General features: G+C 45.3%; 3 protein-coding genes across 3 annotated transcripts; all 3 read right to left on the bottom strand.

Moving 5' to 3' along the window:
• Positions 1 to 5500: 5500 nt before the first annotated feature.
• Positions 5501 to 6430, bottom strand: LOC136638751 (olfactory receptor 13H1-like). The gene has a single exon (XM_066612781.1). It carries the CDS (start codon positions 6428 to 6430, stop codon positions 5501 to 5503), a length of 930 nt encoding a protein of 309 aa, XP_066468878.1.
• A 9449-nt stretch (positions 6431 to 15879) lies between these two features.
• Positions 15880 to 16827, bottom strand: LOC136638750 (olfactory receptor 13H1-like). Its single transcript, XM_066612780.1, has one exon. It carries the CDS (start codon positions 16825 to 16827, stop codon positions 15880 to 15882), a length of 948 nt encoding a protein of 315 aa, XP_066468877.1.
• A 6531-nt stretch (positions 16828 to 23358) lies between these two features.
• Positions 23359 to 24264, bottom strand: LOC136641936 (olfactory receptor 13H1-like). Its single transcript, XM_066618049.1, has one exon. The coding sequence runs from the start codon at positions 24262 to 24264 to the stop codon at positions 23359 to 23361; it is 906 nt and encodes a 301-aa protein (XP_066474146.1).

Raw genomic sequence — 24264 nt, 5'->3', positions numbered from 1 at the left:
AGTCTTGAGATATCGTCTGTGAGGAATAAAAGGAAACATTTTGGTGATATTTTAAGATGTTTATAACTGTAGAGGGAGTTCGTGAACTTTAGGTGAAGAAAAGAGAACTGTCCATGCACATTATAAAAGTAGTACAGTTATTTCACATTTGGGGTGACTGGGAGGAAGTTGTTGAGAAGGACAGTGCATGTGCTCAAAACCACTCAGTCTGTGCATCAAAACATGGAGTTCTGTCTGTTCAAATGGCAGCTCTTGGACAAAAGTACCGCAGACACCCACCTATAAGTTGATCCTACAGATAAGTCAAGGGCAGGCTTTTGAGCCAACAATCATGGAATTTTCTATGACCCTCGGATAAGTCAGGGGTTTAACTTAGGGGGGTGTCTGACTAATAATAATAATAACAGGTATTTATAACTATAGTTATAAATTTATAGTTATATTTATAACTATAGTTTTGTCTGGTTTTACCCGAGGCTAGATCCTGAAAAATAACCTACCAGTAATTGTTACCTAAGTTACTACCTAACTGTAGTCTCTAATTTATTAAAAACATAGTGAAAGATCATAAGACATTTTTATTCTTTTTAAATTCTGGTCTTCACCACCTTTTTGTAAACACTATCAAAGTAAGTGCACTGTAAACAATATACCAGTAAATCAGTGGTTCCAAGCCTGGTATTCATGTACTCCCAGGGACACTCAACAGGACCTTTAGGGGTACTTGAAAAAGAATGGAATAATGGCAGAAAAAGGCAGGTCGTGCTCCAGAATTCCTTGCCAGGCAGGAATACCTTGCAAGGACCGGCAAGAGAGGAAGCTAGTTTGCTGTGAAAGCCCCACCAATAGCTAGTTGTTGGCCATCAATTCATCTATGAACCAGTGATTGAAAACCAGCAGAGTAAGAAAATTGAAACATAATATAGAAAGTGATCAATCACCCAGAATTTCTCAGCACACTTCTGGTGCAAAACAGTGCAAAGGCAGAGTCTTCTGTTCCTCAAACAGATAAAAAGAGAAAACACTGTGGTGAATACATGGTCTGGGCTTTCATACAGAGGAGATGAAGGCTTGTATTATTAATTACAAACATTTTGCTAATAGGAAGGGTACAATTTATGGAAATGGGCTGCCAAGGGATGTGCAAGTGAAAAAGGTTGGGAACCACTGCAGGAGATCCATGAATCAAATCCACCTTTAAGGTGTCTGGTGTGTTAAGCCAGAAGCTCTACGTACAACCCATAACACATAACTGAGAGTGTGCAATTCAGTTCACAGCAGAGATATGCAGCTGCATATATTTGCAACTCTTTTTACGCAGAAGTAGACCCACTACTTTCCATGGCTGTTATTCTTAAGTAATGGTGCATTGAATTGTAGCCTGGGACTTTGCTTCAAATGAAAAGAAGAATCCCATCCTGGTGTTTCAAAAAACAGACCTGCTTTGCAAGCATTTGCAAAGCAGAACCAGGCTGCAGCAGAAGGAAGGAGAATAAAAGGTTAACTTTGGCTGGAATTTCCCAGTTGCTGTAGAAACAAGTGATCTCTGCCCTGCTTGAGGAAGGAAACTTTTCAGAGTTGAAAGGCTCTGCCCTCTGATTGACCCGGAGATAAGGCAAAGCGATAATTTGAGCTTGATTACTTGGCAAAAATTTACGCACTATAGGCGAGTATCTACAGTCTGTCAGGAATCTGTAAGCTTCCTTACTGTTCAAAGCACTGGCTTCTCTAGTTTTGTGCTATCGACTCTGTTAGTGGCTCTTTGGAATAACCATGGATTAAACCAATGTGTTTCGCACAGAATTAATATCCTTTCTTTCTTTCAAGCATTCGCAGCATAACTCCTTGAGTATTCAGAAAAAGTTATTGGGAACAGGATGAAAAGCAGTCTCTAATGAGGTTATACAACTGTCAAGAGGTGGAGGGAAGGAGGAGCAGTTCTCCCAGAAATATTGTAAGTCACCTCTGCCATGTCACACCTTTCAACTGGAAAACATTTAATTGGATTGGCAAGGAAAATACAGGAGAACTCAAGGAGAAATTCTAAACCAAAAACTGGATACAACTGATTTAAGCAGGAGAATGGACATTTTGAAAATGTAGAAAGCCATGGAAGGTTCTAGATTACCCTAGAGCAGCAATTTTCGAGCACACTCACAGCACACTGACAAGGTGCTGAAATGTCAAGGCACACCATCAGTTTTTTGACCATTGACAAGGTACACCATGCTGCTGGTAGGGGGCCCAAATCCTCCGGTTGCCCCGCTAATAAATAACCCTCTCCAAACTTCCGTGGCACACCTGAGGACCATCCGCGGCATACCAGTGTGCCACAGCACAGTGGTTGAAAATAGTTGCCCTAGAGAATAAACAGTTTCCCAGATCCAGGTCAATATAAAAAAAAATTGGATTGTATATTGAAACCTAGGGAAAAATCAAAATCTGAGTTTATAGATGCTGGTTTTACGGTCAGATATGAAATGTTGGACACCTCACTTTTTCTCTTGTTTCAGATTTTGTGAGAACATCTGAATGGCAGAAACATCACACCAAAAATGAATTCAGAGCATAGCTATTCTTCATGAAGATGCATTTACAAGAAGGATGACATACAGCCCAATCCTAACCAACTTTCTAGCACTGATGCAGTCACAATGCAGTACTGAAGTAAGGGAACCTCCTTGAGGAGGCCTCCATGATTGCCCCTCACCACCACATAATGCAGCATGCACCCTATTGTCATGGTTGCATCAGTGCTGGAAAGTTGCTTAGAATTGGGCTATAACTAGCACACCAAGGCTGATACTGGCTTATTATGACCCTATACATTTTAATCAGAGTCTTGCAAATGTTTTTCCTATAGCTCCATTTGAAGAGAAATTATTTTCAAAATTTTTATGTGTCTATGTGTGGGATAGCGAGATTTTCTTTTTCATGTTACCCCTCTTGGGTACTTTGCGTAATAACCAGCCATGCCCAAGTGATAGGAAGAGCTTCATGATATGAAGCTTATCATGTTTGGTACTACTAAATTTCTATACCATCAAATGAATGCTGAATTCTATCAAAGGGGTATTTTCAAACATTTTATAAGCATTTTATAAGCTTTTCTAAGTTTTCTTGCTTCAATCTCAGGATGCGTGTACATTCACAAGAACATCCATGGGGAGGAGACGTGGGATAGAGAACCTCTTGAGGAAACCAACGCTGGTGGTGCAATCTCTATGTTGAAGTTGGTAAAAGACACCAAATCCCAATTTGATCCTGTGGGTTTGTTGATGTCTGTCATTGTACAGTTACCACTGGCCAGAGTTTCAAAATCAAACCTTGAACACAAAGCATAGCAAGATCAATACTCTCCTGCTTTTCTGCTGGGGTGTGTGTGTGTGTGTGTGTGTGTGTGTGTGTGGAGGGGGGGTTAAACAATGTCCATTTTATTCTAACCCCTCAATAAAAAAGTGTTATGCTTTCCTATTTTGAGGGGCAGCGCTATTCATTTTATGAAGACCCTAAAAAAAGCAAAGAGAGGGACAAAAGGAAAACAATTATTTTTAACAAATCTAACATTTAGGATAATTTATGTTGGGGACCTGATAATCAACCTTTCCTCCAATACTCCGGTTTTGCAGCAATTTTGGTCCCTCACCCCCAGCAAAGCAGCAGTCCTCCTGAGGCCAAGTCTTGCGGTCACCTTACCTCTTTCTGTGACTTGAACTTCTTGCCCTCTGCTCTGGCACGAGTCTCATACAGGCTCAGCCTCCAGGACAAGTAGGAGGGCAGAGAGACAGAAACAAAGCCGGTGCCACTGCTGGAGGCTACAGCAGGCGCCAGGGGAGGAGGCAGAATTGGTATAGGTTAGGGTGGCAGGACTGGAGGCGGGTCAGTGAAAATTGGGATGGATGAAACTTTGGGGGGAAACTCTTTGGACACTGGGACCTTTCCCCGCAAACTGAGACTGTCCCAGGTTAACTGGGATATGTGGTCATCCCTGTCATCCCTCAACATGAGCAGGCAAATGAACATACTGGATGGTGGAGAACTGGGGGAAAAAACCAATGTGCCATCCTAGACAAGACTCCGAAAAGACCCTTCTTTCCAATTAATGTTAAAACCTTTTGGTTCCTTCCATCCATACAGGGATTGTGTATATACATCTCAAAATATCACAATAAATGTCCTTCTAAAGCAGCTTCATTCCCTCTTGATTTTTCAGCCACTAACTAGTTTTTCATATGTCCCTCTGGGGTGGAAGCTACAGAGATTCACTGCTGCCTCAACAGAACTACTAATAACTGGTCCTTAAACTCCACGGATTCTTCCTCTTAGGACACAAATCAAATACTAGTCCTAATTTTAAAGCTGTCAAGTGATTCAAGAAATGTAGCTGAATAATCACCTGCCATTTAACTGGTTAATAGATTATATTACATTACATAAACGTAAACCCTGAAAATGGATAACTTTTTGTAGTACTGAAGGAAGTGCAAGTTAACAGGTAGAAGTTACCTTGACTTGTTTACTGGAAAAGTAATCTATAATATTTTCCCTTTTTTCCTTGTAAGAGAACACCAGAACCACAACAGTCTCCATAACAACAGTCTGAATAAACAACACAGCCCTTCTGCTTAAAGTTTGCACCCATTAATCAAGGGACACAACATTTTATTATTAATTTTTTTTAATACATTGTGATGTTTATTTTTCAAAGATGCTCACAGTGGCTCACAAAATTGATTTCTCTCAGTCAACCAAATATAGTTATCCCCTACTCTTAGTGTCAAATTGCATCAATACTTTTAAGGCCAGAGCATGGAAGACACTGTTGAACACAGTGGCAGACTTCCCTAGCCCCACACCCTGGGGCAAAGGTTCAAGATTGCGACCCCCTCACGGGATGCTGCTGCCCCTCCCGTGCGCAAATCCACTCCCCCCATTCACCTGAGGCTCACGGAGCCTTGCGTGACCACAAGCTATGCCGGGGAAGCTTCCTGAAGCTTCCCCAAGGAAAACGGAAAGCACAGTTTCTGACCTTGTCAGGAACATCAGAGGGGCTTCCATGGGGTCCTAAAGACTTGTTCCTGGGGCATTTGCCCCATCGTTCTTAATGGGAGGTCCACCACTGGTTGGACATTCCCCACTTTCCTAATCAGAGAGATGTTCCAGGGGTAGCAATATTATACCTGGATTGGTTTTCATTGTGGGAGAAATAACTGGGAAATTATGGCACTTTTCCAGTATTTGCTTTATTTACATCTATTAATGCAAGTCATGATGGTGGAAGCAGCAGCACAATCTTACCAAGTTGCAGAGCTGCTCTTACCAAGCAGCAACCTTGTTAGCAGAGCTATTACCAGGACATCTCACCAATCAACCAAACACAACCCTTCTGGGGAGGGTGGAACCTATGTCCCTTGAACAGAAACGTCCATGTGGTTGGTGCCAAACAAATGTGAAATCTGAAAGAACAAGATTCACATAGATAGGCAGAAAAAGATACTCTTCATTGAGGTACTTTCCTTCCAAGCAGTCTCCAAAAGGCTTCCTTCACATCCTTGTTTCTCAGGCTGTAAATCAGGGGATTGAGCATAGGGGCCACTACACCATAGAACAGGGCAATGATTTTGTCACGGTCCAAGGAAACTTTGCCCTCTGGACGCAAGTACATGGACATGGCTGAACCGTAGAAGACAGTGACTACAATCACATGGGAACCACAAGTGGACAAGGCCTTGCTCCACCCTTTGCCTGAGCGGATGCGCATTACGGCTAGAACAATACGCCCATAAGTCACCAAGATGAAGCAGAAGGGGATAATAAGGACAAAAAAGCTGTTGGCTACCATTAAGATGTCATTGAGGCTTGTGTCAGAGCAGGCCACTTTCAGAAAAACACGCAGCTCACACGTGAAATGGTTGATGATATTATGGCCACAAAAATGCTTTGGCTGAAGCACGACCGCAATAAGGGTCATTAGCAAGGCAAAAGCCCAAGATGTGGCTGCCAGTTGGACACATTGTCTCTTGCTCATGATGAGAGTGTAATGCAAGGGGCTGCATATGGCAGCAAAGCGGTCATATGCCATGACAGCCAGCAAGAAACACTCTGCTACTCCAAGGAAGAGACTAACGTACATCTGAATGACACAACCTACAAAGGAAATGGTGGGTCGGTGTGAGAAGCAGTTAACCATGATCTGCGGAACACTGGAGGTGGTATAGAGCATGTCCAAGATAGAAAGGTTGCTGAGAAAGAAATACATAGGAGAATGCAGGAGAGGGTTGGTGATGATCAAAACAATCATGAGTCCATTGCCTAGGAGCGTTCCAAGATAGACTACTAATAGCACCCCAAACATCACTGCCTGGGCCCTGGGATAAGCAGATAGTCCAAGCAAGATGAACTCCGTCACCAGTGTGCTGTTTTCGCCCATGATAACGTACGCATTTTCTCTGTGAATTAGAAAAGGAAACCAACATTAATACCTTGGTGCAGAATTGCAGACCTGTTCAACTTGTACAACAGAATGAAGTGGTAGAGAGGACTCTACCGCTTCACTAATGTCAGATTTGAACATTCTTTCTTGGGGGGGGGGGATCTCTGTGCAAGCTTGAGAAAATGAACAACTAATATGTTAGAGAGGATTGCTTATCCTACTTTTTTCCTTGGCGGGAGTCTATCCATTCAGTAAATGTGAACCTCTACCCACAGCTCAAAGTAGCAAAGTCCATTCTACCACCTCAGTACTCCAGAACATAATTCCCATCTCATTCATGTGTAGTTCAGGTCAGAGTCTTTCTTCTGTTGTATTCAGTATAAGTATACCTATTCCAAAATAGTTGGTTCATGGGGAGAAAGTATACTTGATCTTCTCTCTGTGACTTAGCTTTTAAGGCACTTTATAAATTAACAAAAAACAGAATAAACATGCATAGTAATTAAACAAGGGGAGAATGGAATGTTGGGAAATATGAAGCCCCCCATGATAAATGTTGGTTCCCTGAAATTTCTCAAGTATTTTGTTTGAGGAGGAACCTCTGATTTCGTTTGTATTTTGATTTATCAAAATCTTATGACAATCTTATCAAAACAAACATAAGATCAAAACTGACAATCTTATCAACACATTTTTACTTCACTAAAAATTCCTTTCAGATTTTGTTTGAGGAGGAGCTCCAATATTTCCTTCAGATTTAGCAAACTGTCAGGGACAGGTTTATACATTGCTGTGGCATTTTTTCTGATGCGCCCTCATAAATGACAACTGTGGGATACCATAAGCATCTTCCCTCAGAGTGGGGGGGGGGGAAATGTGGTGGAGATACCTAGCTTCAAAGGAAACAGTTTTCCTTCAGGGTGTGCGAAGTGTAATTATGAGGAAGGTTAATTTAAACTATAAGAACCTTAATTCTGACCAACCTGAAAGGCTGACCACCACTTCACTTCATACAGTCAATTATCTAAACTCCAAATCTAGCATACAAAAGTTCATGTCATCTTAAAAAAAACCCATTAGCTTTTAAGGGACCATGGAACTTTATACCGTCTAAAAATGACAAATTCCAGAAATGGATTGGTATTAACCTCTTTCAGCAAAAATAACAGAGTCCTGCAGTGAACATGTTGTCAGATGAACTTTAGTGGAGTAGACTCCACTTCACCAGAGGCATCAGACTAAGTGGAACCTAGCTCACAAAAACCTGTACCACCATAAACGTCAACTTTGTGGTGCCATGTAGGATTATCTGTAATCTTCTAGAAGAGTACAGATATTATCTCGATCACCAGATCTTCCTTAGAAAGGAACTTTGGGATAACCTGCCAATGTCAATCAGAAATCACTCAGGCTTCAGCAAAACTACATGAGGGTGTATGTGGGTTAAAGAAATATGGAAAAATAGAATCTCTCAAAATGGGAGCATAGATGCTAGTGGCTTCCATTCAGGAGATCTTCCTCCTCTTAGGCTATTTTAATGAATGAATGTCCCACCTGCATCCCTGTAGCTGGTGTTCATCTGCCAGTACTGCACAATCCAGATTGACTTTTCAGCACAGCTCAACTCCCTTTGGGGCTTCTGGATGTTTGGCTTCATCTCTGCAAGGCTCTCGAGGGTTCGGCTGAACAGTGGCTGAGAGCAGGCTGCCAGAAGACCTTTGTTGACATATATACCAGTCTCAAAGTTTGGCCTTTCGGGACCCAGGAAGAGTTTTTCCTGTTGAACCAAAGCTGTGACATGAATCCAAAGTCACCTTGAGACGAATGCAATGCTAATAGGCGTCATTACCAACATGGATGATAGTACATCCAGTGGGAGATTCACAATGCAACAAATGCCCCACCTTTGAATTTTTCCAAAGGATTGGTAGTTGTCTGGGCCTGAGTCAGAGAAGTGCAGAGCAATCCTAATCCCCAGGTGAGGCTGGCAGAAGTCATTCGTGCCAACCTGGGGGTGTCACTAACGTGTCGTAAGGCATGTTTGTGCCACTCCGAGGGGATATAGACCGGTTCATGGATGCGCACCAGCCTCCCTGCACTGCAGTGGGCCCCAGAGGGAAGGTAAGTTGTGTCAGCCAAGCTTCATCAATGCAAGGGTCAGGGAGCATGGGGACGGCAGGGAGGAGGCAAGGAGGAGGCATTTTGGGACAGGGGAGGGCAGGCATTCCCAGGGGTGGGTGGGCGTTACCAGGGGTGGGCAGGCAGGTAGTGGGAGATGGGGTCAGGATCTGGCAGTTATGTGGAGTGGCATCGACCTGTCTACTTGGATTTGTGCCACCTCCTGAGGTGGCTCAGATCTGAATATACCCATTGGGTATATTGTCACGTTACCCCGTGTATGTTACCCCGTGTCACGTGCAGCATGACACGGGGTTAGGGGAGAGTTTTCCCCTTGCCTTGGGTTGCGCTGATTCTGGCCCCAAACTTGTACTGGATGCAACACAGGCCCACCGGCCTGCCTGCTCTAGCGCAAGTTAGGATTCCAACTTTAGTCTTTCCAGCTAAGTGTTGTCTACACTGACTGGCAGCAGTGGTGTAGCATACGGGAGAGGGTATGCCCCGGGTACCACACTAGAGCATCACATGAAGGGGTGCCAGGTGAGGCCAACCAAGTTGCTAGCTGCCTCTTTAGTGTTTCTGTGGCTTCCCAATTGGGAAGCAAACACTAAGAGGTGGCTACGGTCGATGCAGCAGGACTCAAAGGGCAGCATTGTAGCTTTGAAGAGTTGTTTGGAAATGGGTTGAAAGAAAACCTTTTGGTAAAAGGGTATATGTCTCTTAAGTGTTTTGGCAGCTTCCTAATCAGCTGCCACCCCACTGCCAAAACACTTAGAGGCAACCGCCACCATCCCCCACTGAACGTTTTTTTTTTTTAAAAAAATCTATTTCTGAGCAACTCTCTGGGTCTATAATACTATACTTTGAGTACTGCTGCACTGACTATTCCTTGCAAAGCAAAACCATGGCACAAACTTTAGCCAGGGGATAGAACTTGATGCATCACTCTTGTGTGTCTCTTTTCCCTGCCTTTGCTGTGTTCAGTCCTTCTGATCACAGATGGGGTTGTTCCCTTGCCCTTGCTCCAAATCCTGCCCCCCTCTGCTAAACAGCCAGAAATCTGGGCTTCATCTTGCCTCAGTTGGAATGGTGGCATGTGTCATTTCAAAAGTGTCTGCATGCCACTAGTGAAATATGTGCCATGAGTTAGGCACCCCTGGATTAGGAGATAGTCATCAGTATTGGTTCAAGGTCACCCCTCAAGCTGCAGGAAAGAGGCAGGTCAGTATGCGAGAAAGGAAATTGCAGTTTGGAAAATGCAGGGTCAGAAATAAAGATCAGAGAAAGTTGGCTGAAGGCACCAGGGATGGGTAAGTCTAGCGGGACTTGACTCAAATCAAGTCACCACTCCCCGCTTCTCGACTCAAAAAAGAGTCATAATGATGGCACTTTCCGAGTCGCTAAGTCACCCTTTAGTGACTCTAAAGAACTTGAGTTAAGTTGCTTCCCCCTTTAAAAAGCCTGCTACAGAAAAAACAGGGCTGCTGCCGAGGGGTGTGTGTGTGTCGGAGTTCTCTTTACTCATTCCCCTGATGTTCCCACCCATCTCGAAACAGGGTGGGAGGAAGTGCGAGATAGCCGGCCCAGGACAGAAGCGACAAGAGGGAGGAAGGTCATGTGCAGCAGCCGGAAGGCTTACCAGGACAACCCAAACCTTTGCAGCCCTACTCAGAAATAGTCCCACTGTAGCCAGTCATTCAATGAGGCTTCCCCCTCCCAAATAACAAGTCCATAGAAGCCATGAGGTTCGTGATTGCTATGATCCGCCTCCCACCTGCTTCCCTACCTCCTTTTTCCCCCTCCAGCCAATCATAATGCAAGAACTCCTTTGGACTCTGCCTCTTGCTCTCTCTCAGTCAATGAAAATATTGGAATGCTCATCCTTTGTTCAATGATCATCCATTACTTCCTTCCTATCAGAGACAGGAAAGAGACAGCCCAGTCCTGCCTCCCCCCATTCATTGCAACATTAATGCTTTCCTCGCTCACAACTGGACCTCCCTGCTGCTCGCTCCGTTGGAATGCTGGCCTCACAAGGTTTTCCACGCCACGAAAACAGTAAGCAAGAACCCCCAGAGACACAGGCAGACTTGAGTCAGCATGTGTGGGGACAAGTGAGGAGTCAGCGGGGTCCTGACTCGACTCACTCTTACAGTCTTTCACGCGCGTAACTCACGAGTCGAGTCACCCAAGATCATGCATTTTTGCGACCCGAGTCTGAGTCACCTGAGTTGAGTTCCCAACACTGGAAGACATCTTGAAGTTGCAAGGTCTCTCTTTATAGATCTGATGTGGGGTAGAAGATTTGTTATCTTGTATCAGCCATTTTCAACCACTGTGCTGTGGCACACTGGTGTGCCGTGAGTGGTCCACAGGTGTGCCACAGGAATTTGGTGGAAGGTCATTTATTAATAGGGCCAATGGGAGATGTGAGCCCCCACTGGCAGCATGATGTGCCTTGTCAATTGTCAAAAACCTGGTGGTGTGCCTTGACCATTTTAGTGCCTTGTCAGTGTGCCATGAGATGAAAAAGGTTGAAAATCACTGCCTTGTATGATTGACTTCCATTTGCCTCCACTTATGCCCTATCTGTAAATATGCAAATAAGGAACAGAAGAGACGCAATGCCTTGTGGCTTTTGCACAGTTAAAATGTATTCCTCCCTATGCATGTTCATCAGTCTGAGTTGGGTTACACCGGTAATTTCACAGATACAATATAATAGGCTTCCTTGTAAAACAAAGGGCACATAGTTGTGCCAGTGGGGCATGTGCTGCATCCTGCAGTTGGGGGCCAGTCATGGAGGCCTCCTCAAGGTAGCACAATGTTCGTTCCCTTACCTTGGAGTTGCATTGCCCTTAAGTCAGTGCTGGAAAGTGGGTTAGGATTGTGGCCAAACACATTTAGGACACAATCCAGAGTGCGACCTGGGCCGACACAAGCCCCTTGCTGTAATGGAAGATCAGAAGGTCACTGGCTGTATTGGAATTGTGGAAGATATTACCGAGGAGATAGGGTGTGGTGTCCACAGCGCCCCTTGCTCTAAGTAAATGCAGGGTTAAAGCCCAGATGGTAGCTGGAGGGGTGCTTCACAGCTGCAGCCACTAGAGGCTAAAGTGAACCTGGGAGCATATAAACAGCACCTGGAGGAACTAGGGGGTTGGGTTGTAGAAGGAGTGCAGGTTGGAGAGGAGACTGACTAACTTTGGAATTGTACCTTGGACTGTGACTTGACATATTGACTTTGACTTGGATACCCTGACTGATTTGACTGACTTACCTGGAACCTGACCTTGGACTGTAACTCAGCTTATTGGCTCTGGACTCTGATTTGGCAACTTTAACTGATTGGACTGACTGGCTTGGAATCTGTGGACTGGGACTTGACTCTGACTTTTGCTTGCTGCACTGGTGAGTTTCACAAGGGAAACTAATGAGCCTTAAGTGGGCATGAGGCCCAGTGGATCGGGATTTGGCAGAACACTGGCAGATGATGTGGTGTTGACAGCGATTCCCGTGTTCTGACCTCTGGGAAGGGCAGGGCTAGTGGCTGGAGTCATAGAGGCTGCAGTCCACCGCTGTAATTAATTAAGGCCAATGGAGACTTTGATGGTCATGGACTGAAGAGGTGGCTCCTCAGTAGGATAATGGGGCTTGCAGGAATAAAAAGCAGCCCCAGAAGGAGCATAAGGGGAACAGAGGGGGATGCTGGGACTCTGCTTGACAGATCTGTGGTGGACACGTCCATGGACAGATGCGGGGACACTGCCGGTTCATTGCCAAACTGCTGGATTGCTACTGGACTGGGAAGATTCTATTGGGCTGTGCTTTGAAGCTGCTGTGAACTTGCACTAGATGCTTTGGACTCTCACCTCCTAAGCTAAGTTTGGGGGAAGGGAAAGCCTCTGGACAAGAGGAATTACCAGGGGGTGTCTGTATAGCAATAAATCCTGTTAATTGCTCTCAGATTGATAAGGGTGTTCTTTGCACACCGCAGCTGCCATGTTTGGAGAAGGGGAGGTGTTAATCAGCCAGTAAGTGGGCATTAGAAGGGAGACAGAATAATTTGGACCGGCCATAAAGCACTTTTGTGCCACCTCTGGAGGAGGGAGGTCAGCGCACAGACATGCACCAACTTGGGAGGAAAATGTCAGTCAGCCTAACAGGTAAGCCCATGCCAGCTGAACTCAGCTGGCGCAGGAGTCTGAGGGGAGTGTGGGGAAAGCAGGAGGGAGGTGTTTTGGGGTGGGGAGAGCCCAGACAGTGGGTGGAAGGCACGAACAGTTATGGCAGATCTACATTGGATGCTGTGAGTTTCAACCAAGTTCAAGAATGCAAAGTCCTCTAAGTTAGGTTAGGTTCCAGGGGGTTGTATTTAAGTCAGAACATACTAAAGTTGAAATATTCGGTTTTTGCTGGCCCAGATCTATCTCGCCTGCATGAAAGCCCCACCCAAGGATGGACTATGCCTGGACAAAAGTGTCAACATAGCCATGCATAACTCAGACGTCGGTAACTTGTTTGTAACTTGGGAAGCCATATCATTCCAAAGTCTTGCCTGTGGGCAAAAAAAATGACTCTTGGGTATCCACTGCACCAAAACAATTTCAACCTAGAAGGGTGCTGTCATAAGAATGTTCCTTTGGTCTTTAGTTACATTAATCATAATTGAATTATAAGATTTACAACCCAGTCCTAACAGGGCCTAACTTTCTGGCGGCATAAGGTCTTTCATGGCTGTCATAAAAGGTGACATGGGGTGCAATCCTATCCTGCGCTGGAATGGGCAAGCCAAGAGGCTTGTGCTGTATCCAGATGGGATAGGGGCCCCAAATGGCTCAGCCAGAGGTAAGGGGAAACTTTCCCCCTTACCTCTGTGTAAGGCACCCTGGCTGCTATAGGTCTCCTTGCAGTTACGCCATATCCTGAGGCGGCACAAGTCCAAGGAGAGCGGAGTGGCTTAAAGCCACTCTGAACTCCCTGGGAATGGGGTTGGGATCTGGATAACTGTCGGGTTCCAGCCCTGCCTTCCGCTTCTAACCTGCCCACCCCTGGGGCTGCCCACTGCTTGTCCTCCTCCCGCCTTGAAACACCTCCCTGCTGCCTCCTCCTCACCTCCTCCCTGCCTGCCCCAGAGCCTTGCGTCGGCCCAGCTGGACTGACGCAAGTCTCGGTGCCTCAGTCGATGTGGAGGCTTTGTCAGTCTCTGCAGGCTGGCGCGTCTGTGCGCGCCGACCTTGCCAACGCCCAAGGAGGCACAAACATGCCTTATGGTGCCTCTGGATTGCGCCCACAATCAGACAAAGCTGCAAGCAATGATTGGCTGCAGCACAATGCCAGCAGTCAAAACCAGAGGCAGGAGGGAAGCTGTTTGGGAGGAAAGGGGCAGGGAGAGGGAGGAACAAGAAGGAGACTGGGGCATGAAGGTGGCACCACTGATATCCTGTCCCTCTTTCCAGCCTTGATCCCCCAAACTGGGTTCATTTAGACTTGCAACAGCTATACAGCTGGTGCAGGTCCAAGTAGACCCATTGGGGCTGTGAGAGCTTACCTCACAGAGGCTCAAAACTCCCCCATGTGATGCCTGCCCCATTGGGGCACCTTCATTGGCATGGAGGGAGTTAGGTAGCATTGGGATGTTAGACTCTAAGATTTTCTCAGTGCTTGCTTTTTCAAGAAAGTAAAGGAGAGCTGTGGAGGCCTTGATCAAATTCCTCTTTAACCCTCCCCCTCTCTTTTTCTACCTAGCAGTAGTGAAAGGTGATTATGTTGTTATTTTTTGTTCTGTCGATGGAGTGCCTCCTTTCAGGGTCTACTTTTTCTCATTCAGTATTAATGCTCCCCTGAGCCTCACAATAATTCTCCCTGTGCCCTTGGAACCTTATAGCACAACTTTACTATTTATTCCTTCCTCTAAGCAGAGATCTTTGTCCTGCCAGATAATGCCGAGGATGCGTCGGAGGCAGCGCATGTGGAAAGCGTTCAGTTTCCTCTCCTGTTGTGAGCGAAGAGTCCATGACTCGCTGCAGTACAGAAGTGTACTCAGGACGCAAGCTCTGTAGACCTGGATCTTGGTATGTTCCGTCAGCTTCTTGTTGGACCAGACTCTCTTTGTAAGTCTGGAAAACATGGTAGCTGCTTTACCGATGCGTTTGTTTAGCTCAGTATCGAGAGAAAGAGTGTCGGAGATCGTTGAGCCAAGGTACACAAAGTCATGGACAACCTCCAGTTCATGTGCAGAGATTGTAATGCAGGGAGGTGACAAACAAAGTTCCAAACAACACAGTCCTGGAACGTGCTGGAATCCCTAGCATGTATGCACTGCTGAAACAGAGACGCCTGCATTGGCTTGGTCATGTTGTGAGAATGGATGATGGCCGGATCCCAAAGGATCTCCTCTATGGAGAACTCGTGCAAGGAAAATGCCCTACAGGTAGACCACAGCTGCGATACAAGGACATCTGCAAGAGGGATATGAAGGCCTTAGGAGTGGACCTCAAAAAAGTGGGAAACCCTGGCCTCTGAGCGGCCCGCTTGGAGGCAGGCTGTGCAGCATGGCCTTTCCCAATTTGAAGAGACACTTGGCCAATAGTCTGAGGCAAAGAGGCAAAGAAGGAAGGCCCGTAGCCAGGGAGACAGACCAGGGACAGACTGCACTTGCTCCCGGTGTGGAAGGGATTGTCACTCCCGAATCGGCCTTTTCAGCCACACTAGACGCTGTGCCAGAACCACCTTTCAGAGCGTGATACCATAGTCTTTTGAGACTGAAGGTTGCCAACATCATCATCAACATCATAAGCAGAGATCACAGGGAGAGACCATGCTCTATATTCCCATCTTCTCCAAATTCTCAGTTGGAGTCTTTTCCATGATAGCACCCAACCCCAGAATTCTCTACTGCTTAATCTCATCTTGCTACTCCCCCCCCTCCCTGTTCTCTTTCTGCTACCAGGCAAAAACATTTTGTTTCAAGTATTTGACTAGTTCTAAATGGTCACCTTTAGTGTTGCAGTTGTATTGGTATGGTTTAAATGTGTATGTTAGCATGACTTTCTAGGATCTTCTACTTTGTCTGAACTCTCTTGGAGAACTTTTGATTGGTGAAGAAGTTCATAATGTAAGTAAATATCATTTTGCAAAACCAGAATTCTGGTGTAGCTCTGTTTAGAAACACTGAAAGGAATGGATGAGAGGTTTGCAGTATGGAGAAAGATTAATAAATAGATAGGCAATGAAAAAGGTGAAAGAAGGAAGGCAAGAGGGAAGTGTTTGAACATAGATAGGTGGGTATATGTACAGTCAGAGAAACAGAGTGGACAAAACATTCTTCATTCTGGTACTTTCTTCCCAATCAGTCTCCAGAAAGCTCCCTTCACATCTTTATTTCTAAGGCTATAAATTAAAGGGTTAAGCATTGGGGTCACTGCTGCATAAAACAGAGTGACAATTTTGTCATAGTCAGAGAAGGATTTGCCCTGTGGCCGCAAGTACATAGAGATGGCTGAGCCATAAAAGATGCTGACTACTATGAGATGGGAGCCACATGTTGAAAAAGCTTTGCTTAGACCCTTGACAGAGCGCAGGTGCAGCACTGCCAAGCTGATGCGCCCATATGTCAGGAGGATAAAGAAAAAGGGCACAATGAGGACTAGAAAGCTGTTGACCATGATGACAATCTCGTTGAGGTATGTGTCGGAGCATGCCAATTTGAGGAATGCCTGTAACTCACACAAAAAATGGTTGATAGTGTTGTGGCCACAAAACTGTGTGGGTTGCATGAGTAATGGCATGAGGGTTATCACAAGGGCAGCAGCCCAACATGTGGTTACCATTTGGATACAGAGTTTTTTGCTCATAATGAGAGTGTAGTGCAAGGGTCTACACACAGCAGCAAAGCGGTCGTAAGCCATGACGGCCAGCAAGAAGCACTCTGTTATGCCAAGAAAGAGGCCGACATACATCTGAATTGCACACCTAATATAGGAAATAGTGGGTCGGTGGGAGAAGCAGTTGAGCAACATCTGTGGAAGAGTGCAGGAAGTATAGAACACGTCCAAGATGGAAAGATTGCTGAGAAAGAAATACATAGGAGTGTGCAGGGGAGGACTGAGAGTGATTAAAACAATCATGAGTCCATTGCCTAATAAAATTATAAGGTAGAATACAAAGATAACCACACACATTACTATCTGAGCCGAAGGATAATTGGAGATTCCAAGCAAGATGAACTCAGTCACCACTGTCTTATTGTAGTACTCCATGAGGATCCTTCCCATTACGTCCTCTGTGAAACAAACAAAGAACATCTCAGCTCTTGGGGCAGAGCACATCTTGTACATGTCTTGCATATGTTTCATATTTCTGAAAGGAAGTGGGCACTGAGGAGCCTCAGAGGAAGTCCATGAAAATCAATGCCCAGGAAAGGAAAATACGTGAGCAGCATGACCATAGTTTTGGTGTTTTCAACAACAGCCTGACTTGCAGAATTAAGGGCCCAATCCTATCCTACTTTTCAGTGCTGATGCAACCAGTTGTAGCCTTACCTTGGGGTTGCATTGAGGTTGCATCAGCCCTGGAAACTTAGAGTGGATTAGGCCCTAAGGAGTGGAAATCCATAGGGTGTTATTAAGACATAGGAACCGAGCTAGCAAGAAATTGGAAAATTCTTGCTTAAGGAAAAAAAGCTTAAGGATGCTTTTTTTTTTTAAAGTTAAGGTGTCTTCATGAGGAAAGCTGCAAAAAGGTGAAAACACATTATTAGAAGTCAAAGCTGAATACATTCCTGCTTCTTTACTTCCATTCCTTGTAGCTCTCAAATGAGTGGAGCAGCCCAAACCTATCCACCATTTGCAAAAAAATGCACATGTCACCATGTACCTCTCCCATTTTGTTCCCCCAAAAGCCTCAACTAATGTACATGTATACCAGCACCCAGTGTGCCAGCATGCCCACCAATACCCCATGCCAGGCCAGCACACACGCATCTGCACCAGCACTCAGTTCCCCATGGTCCACAGCTGTTTGTAAAATGCTCAGGCTGGAAGGATCCTCTCCACTGCCAGCATAAATTTCTCCACTCTCAACCTTCTCCCAACCCTTTATAATCTTCAAGGGGCCGAGCATAGACATAAGGATGGTGGTGAAATTCTCTGTATTCTATACTTTAGACCCATTAGCAACTAGGCCACCTACCAGGAGATAAATCTGAAATGTTTTTACTTCCCTCCTTCAGGTTGTCCAATCCCCACCACCACCATAGGATGCAGCTTGCACCTTTCTGGTGTGGCTGCATTGGCACTGGTGGTGGGGAAAAGAACTGGGCTGTAAGTTTGTTTGCTGTGTCTGCATTCCTTCACCTTTCTTACCCCTGTCTCTTTCTTTCCTTCTCTCCCCCCCCCCCGTTGTCTCCCAGCCTGTCCAACTGTAAGATCATGAAATCCTTTTAGACCTTTGTTAATTTGCAAAGCTTTGGTTCTGATGGAACAATAGAATTAAATAATTAAAGCAATAAAGATAACAGGACTACATGAGCTGTGATCATTTTAATAATTGTGATAATTAATCATGTCATCAACTCTGATGACTTTGCGTTTTCTTATGTGAATAGTACACGAAAAGACTTGATCCAAATCAGGATTAGGGGGATTTTTTTGAAACATTTTTTGGAAGCTTATCCCAGACCTTACCCATGAACCTCACGATGATTGAGACCTTACCATTCTGCATAAATATGCAAATAGCATGTTGGGAGGCATACCTGATCCAAATTGGAAATCCAGCAGGTGATACTGTAGATTGAAAGACCCCCTGTGGTCCCAAGCCATTTTCCCAATCTGGGTCAGGTCCCCTCTACATGCTTTCTACATTTTTTTTTAAAAAAGCAAGCACTTCAGGAGCACTGGTAAAGTCACATCTAGTTTGACTCTTAGGCACAGTGACTCATGACAAAAACCTGGGGTGTTTTATGAGGAATGAGTAACAGAGAAGGACTCCTTCATTTCATACCAGGAAACTCCATAACAATAAGAAACAATTCATCTATTTGTTGACAGGACTTTAGAAGAGTTCAGATGCCACAAGCGCATCTTCCAAGCCTACCAGAATCTCTGGTATTCTGCAGTCTCCTGGCTTTGCTTAGCCCGTTTGCATTAACAGACAAATTGCAGCAACTCACCTGAACCAACCAAGAAAAGTTCCAGAGCAAAAAGCAGATCACAGCTCCTGCAGAAGATATGAATGTTAGTCCTGTGGTGACATACCAAGTTGATGTGGAAATGTTCCCACTGAGATCAGCAGACTAATTCATGTTTTGGCAAATCTGTGTGAGTGGGACTGTAGGGGAAGCTGAAGAAAAGCTAATGTTCCTTTCAAAAGGAAAAAAAAAAAAAAAAGCTGTGACTAGAATTGTAAAGAGCCAAGTGGCTCTTTTCAGGAGATAAACTTTCCCATGTCTAGATTTACATGAATACCCTACCCTTCCCTGCCTCCCTGCAGCTAGAGCATCTCTGTTTCTTTGCAATCAAGAAAGGCTTATAAATAAGCCTGGTTCTCTAGTGGCTTGTGATGTTTAGTTTCATCTTTATAAATCTCCCTAGAGAGGTAGGCTTAAGTTTCATACATGGACTAGTTATTTCAACTTTTTGAGAGATCAGCCTCAAAGTGACTGCACCTTGAAATGCACCAGGACTGTGATTGGTAAATCCAGTTACTGTCTGGATTTCATTTTTTAATGCATGTACATGTAAGGCCTCTGTGGGCTTGCCTTCCTTTTGCTAGAATGCTACTCTCCTCTCACAGCCTCAGCTACTGCATGAGTTGTTGTGAGGAGTGAATAGTATAAGCCCATTTACGATGCCCTGAGCTTCTTGGAGGAAGAGTCAGATACAAATGTAATGATACATCTACATGAAACCCCTGGGGGAGATCATCCGGGGACCTAGTGGGGTGTCACCAATATGCTGATGACACCCAACTCTATTTGACTTTGCCATCTTGCACTGGGGAGGCTGTGAAAGTCCAGGGTGCTGCTTCGAAGCAGTTGGGATCTGGATGAAAGCCAATAGATTGAGAGTGAATCCAGAAAAGAGAGAAGTCCTCCTGGTCAGGAAATCCTCAATGCAGGTACTGAGTCATCCATCCACTCTGAATGGGGTTGTGCTCCCCCTGCAAGAATGGGTGCACAGTCTAGTGGAAGTGCCTCTGGATTTGCAGCTTTCTCTGGAGAACCAGGTGGCAGCAGCTGCTACAAGTGCATTTGTCCTGCTTTGGCTGGTGCACCAACTGCAACCGTACTTGAGCTGATCGGTCCTGGCCATGGCACTCCATTCCTTAATGACTTCGAGGCTGGACTACTGTAATACGCTGTACATAGAGCTACCCTTAGGTCGATCAAGAAGCTGCAGGTAGTGCAGAATGCAGCGGCCCAGGTGGTTAAAGGGGCCAGACAGCTTGACTCTGTTGGCTCACTGCTTCAGCAGCTATACTGGCTGCCTGTTTCTGGTCCCAATTCAAGGTGCTGGTATTGACCTTTAAGGCCCTTCATGGTTTGGGTCCAGGCTATCTGAGTGACTGCCTTCTTCCATACATTCCAGCCCGATCTCTAAGCTCATCTGAGAGGACTCTCCTTTAAGTGCTGCCTCTGTCCCAAGTAAAAGGGATGGTGGTGCTGGGGTGAGCCTTCTCTGCAGTGAAATTCCCTTCCAGGGAAATTAAGACCAACTCCCTCCCTCATGGCTTTTTGGTGAGGGCTCAACATATACCTGTTTTGTCTGGCATTTGACTGATGGGTAGGTGTTTGCCCTCTGCACTGCCGTAATAGTGCAGTGGCTTGACTGCTTCCCTGGACTTAATTTTTTCCCCATCCAGTGGCTCAATGATGGGTTTGTTTTGTTTTAATGTTTTTACTTATTGTTTTGCTACATCAGGCCAGAGGACCACATCAAATATCTGGCATGATGTCAAGGGCCAGAAAAAAACAAATTTTAAATATAAAATTTAAATAAATACATTAGAAAGCCTCAGAAAGCCAAGGCCTTCAGACTGCCCAAAAACGTCACTTCTGGTTTTTCAGGAAAACCAGGAAGTGATGTTTTAAGGGCCAACAAGAAGCAAACCTCAGTTTCCTTGAAAGAATAGGAGAGGATTTGCAGTTTAAGGAAGAAAAGCATAACCAGTTTTATGATCCAGTTAAAGAAGAAAAGATATTCAAATTTATTTAAATTATATTTTGTGTTATGTGACATGCACCTAAATTTATATTACAAAATGTTATGTAAGTACTGCCATCAAATGATGTGCCTCATTTTAATAGATTGCAATCCACACTTGCTTAGGTATGAATCTTGCCAGCTAAATACTCTTTTTTGTCTCCTGCCTGCCCTGTCATGAGACCTGGCAAGCGTGGGGAGGGAGCCAATGAGGGCTCTCCCCACTCAGGGGGTTCACTGGTGTCCGGACCTGGGGGTTTTTCCCTGCGAAGGTAGCTATGGAAACGTTTCTGGCCGGGGCGTATTCGATGGTGCTTCTTGCTTATAGACACAATCATGAAGCCAACAAGAAGCAAACCTCAGTTTCCAGGCCTTTAGAAGGCTCTCTGAGGGGAGGTGCATGGCCTCCCTGGCCCTCAGAACACCCTCCAAACGTAACTGGAGCACAGCTCTGGTCACATTGGGTTGAGAGAGCCAGAGGCTTGCAGAAGACCAGAGGCTTGTCGTGGGCCTCATCTGGCCCCCAGGCCGGGGTTTGGAGATCCTTGTGCTACTTTGTACATTTTATTTTGGAGCTTTGTAAGCCACCTTGGGCATTTGCTTTAGTATGGGAAAGTACCATTGGGAGATACAGGATGGTGTAATGTTGGACAGTGTAGGACACAAGGTGTTCCTGGGGGCAAAGCGTTTTCATCCACCACTCTTATCTCTCTCTCTCCCCTGAGGGCCCTCATGTCTGCTCCTCTTCTTCTCCTTGGGTTGGGTTGTAGATGGGGAGGTTGAGCTGGCCTATGAAAAATTGGAGAGAACAGGGACAGCAGGATTCAGAAGCCTCCAGTCAACCCTGACACAGAAATACCATGCTCACCCTTGTTTTGGAGTAGAATAACAATAATTTTATTATTTCTTAAGTGTAGGGTGCAATGCAGTATATAATGGGTGGCCAAACCATGGTGGTAATAAAAAATTTTCAAGCTTTATAATTATTTGTTGGATATAAATTGAGAATTCACCAGATTAAAACATAATGTTCATGGTGAGTTAACGCATTTAAGAATTTAAATGCTTCTTAAATACTGTGGCTCTCAAACATCTGAAATTTATCATATATGACTATTATTTCAAGCAACTTTGGCCACCCCAGTATATAACATAAATTTAACAATAAGAAAACCCTGGCCATATGTTCACAGTCTAAATAAAGAAATGCCTGAGGCAAAGGAGCAAGATGCGATGAGGAAAAACAATAGAGGCACAGTACAGCACATTAGAGACAGCCTGGAAAAATAGATGTGTGGTACAGCACAATCCTATGCATGTCTACTCATAAGTAAGTCCCATTGAGTTCAATGGAATTTACTCCTTGGTAAATGTGCATAAGATTGCAGCTTTCAGGTGACTGTTAAAGAGTGCTCGGGACAAGCAGCCCAATCCTGTGGTTTTCCTTGCCAAAACTGCTCTGGGGGGGGGGGAGGGCTGAGCAAGAGGCTTGAAAGTGGAAAGGGAAATTATTTTCTCTCACCCCTTGACCACCATGGTCTCCTCAGACCTGTGCCAGTTGGCCGAAATCCGAGGAGACAAAGGGGGTGCATCAGCTCACCCCAGAGGAGATAGCATCCAAAGCAAGTCACCTGCAGTGGGCTCCACCCTCTCCCACCTCCAACACACCCATGACCCTCCCCCATTCTGACCCATTCTGCCCACCCCACACTGGTTTTTCTCACCCCACTGAGTCACCATTGTTGATGGGCCTTCTTCCCACCCCTGCAGCATCTCTAGTGGTGCTCCAGAAGCAAACAGGAATGTGTGCTTTGGATTGCCATTTGCAATTCGCCACTCCACCACTCCACTTCACCAAGGGCAATAGATTTCAATTATTTACAAATAAGAAGTAGAATTTCAAAAAGTACGTAAGAACATGGAGAAGGGGAAACATTGACATAATTATGGGCAACAGGAGCATTAAAAGTCAAGCAGTCAAATTAAGAAAAGACATTAGTGGGTTGTGTTGTTTTTTTTTTTTTTTGGAGCAGAGGAGTAAAGGGATTATAAAGGAATCCAGCTGAGATAAAATAAAACAAGCATTTTGGTAGTATCTTCTGGAAGAAAGAGTAATTTTAGAAGTACTGATAAAGGCATGATTTAGAAAGGGCGTATTTACAGGCCTGCGTCAAAGAAGGTAGAGTTATTGTTCTACAAAAATGGTTCTGAGGGCTCATACTTTTTCCTTTCTACAGACTATGTGGTCACCTGCCTCCATTGTTCCTCCTTCTCCTCCTCCTCTCATTCCTTGGATTTGAAAAGGAAGAGGAGAAAGAAGTGGAAGAGGAAGTATGTAGGAGTGTGGGCTAGCATGTTAAGAATGTACCAGCCCACCATTATTGTCTCTGCCATACTTCCATTTCTGCTCTGTTCCTCTCTTCTTTTTTAAATCCAGGGAGTGGAATGAGGAGAAGCAGCAGAGGCAGGTAACAGCAGACAGAGTGACAGAGAAGGAGTGTCGGTGGAAACTGATGCGTTGACGAGGCACTGGGAAGTCTTGGACTAGCCCTGCCCATTGACATATTAAGTTTATTCTGGTACCTTTCTCCCAACTGCTCTCTACAGGGCCCCTTTCACATCCCTGTTCCTTAAGCTGTAGATAACAGGGTTGAGCATGGGAGTGACAATTCCATAAAAAATAGCCACTACTTTTTCTCTGTCAGTAAAACTCTTGGCCTGAGGCCTCAGGTACATGGCTAGGGCTGTGCCATAGAAAATCCCCACCACAGCCAGATGAGAGCCACAAGTTGATAAGGCTTTACCCCGGCCCTGGGCTGAGCGGATGCGTAGAACAGCAAAACCAATGCGCCCATAGGTGACTAGGATGAAGGTGAAAGGGAACAGTAAAGTGAAGACACTGGTGATCAGCATGCTAATCCCACTGGCACGGGTGTCAGAGCAGGCCAACTTCAACACTGCCTGGAGCTCACACTTAAAATGATTCACCACATTCTTCCCACACAAACGGGCCTGCATGCTAAAAAAAGGCACAATGGTCAAGAGGAAGGAGCTGGTCCACAGACCTACAGCCAGTTGGATGCACATGTTTCGGCTCATGATGAGGCCGTAGCGCAAGGGTTTGCATATAGCCACAAAGCGGTCGTAAGCCATGATAGCCAGCAAAAGACATTCCGCCACTGCTAAAAAGAGAGCAATGCTCATTTGTCCAAAGCATCTGCCATAGGGAATAGTTGGCCGGTCTGTGAAGCAGTGTGCAAGCATCTGGGGGACGGAGGTAGTGACATAGCAGACGTCAATGAAGGAGAGGTTGCTGAGGAAGAAATACATGGGGGTGTGGAGATGGGAATCCACCACAATCAGCACTACGATGAGGCCATTCCCAGCGACTGCGATCAGGTACATCACTAAGAAGATGACAAACAAGCCGGCTCGCACTTGAGGGTTTCTGGAGAGGCCCATAAGCACAAACTCAGTCACTGTGGTTGAGTTACCCCAACTTTCCAT

Source organism: Tiliqua scincoides, chromosome 2 (genome assembly GCF_035046505.1).
Source record: "Tiliqua scincoides isolate rTilSci1 chromosome 2, rTilSci1.hap2, whole genome shotgun sequence".
NCBI classification, from domain to species: Eukaryota; Metazoa; Chordata; class Lepidosauria; order Squamata; family Scincidae; genus Tiliqua; species Tiliqua scincoides.
This window is presented reverse-complemented; position numbering and strand designations above follow the sequence as displayed.

What these genes read in the sequence shown, in the direction of transcription:
- LOC136638751 (XM_066612781.1), bottom strand. Translation starts at nt 6,430, where the DNA reads ATGGGCGAAAACAGCACACTGGTGACGGAGTTCATCTTGCTTGGACTA.
- LOC136638750 (XM_066612780.1), bottom strand. Translation starts at nt 16,827, where the DNA reads ATGGGAAGGATCCTCATGGAGTACTACAATAAGACAGTGGTGACTGAG.
- LOC136641936 (XM_066618049.1), bottom strand. Translation starts at nt 24,264, where the DNA reads ATGGAAAGTTGGGGTAACTCAACCACAGTGACTGAGTTTGTGCTTATG.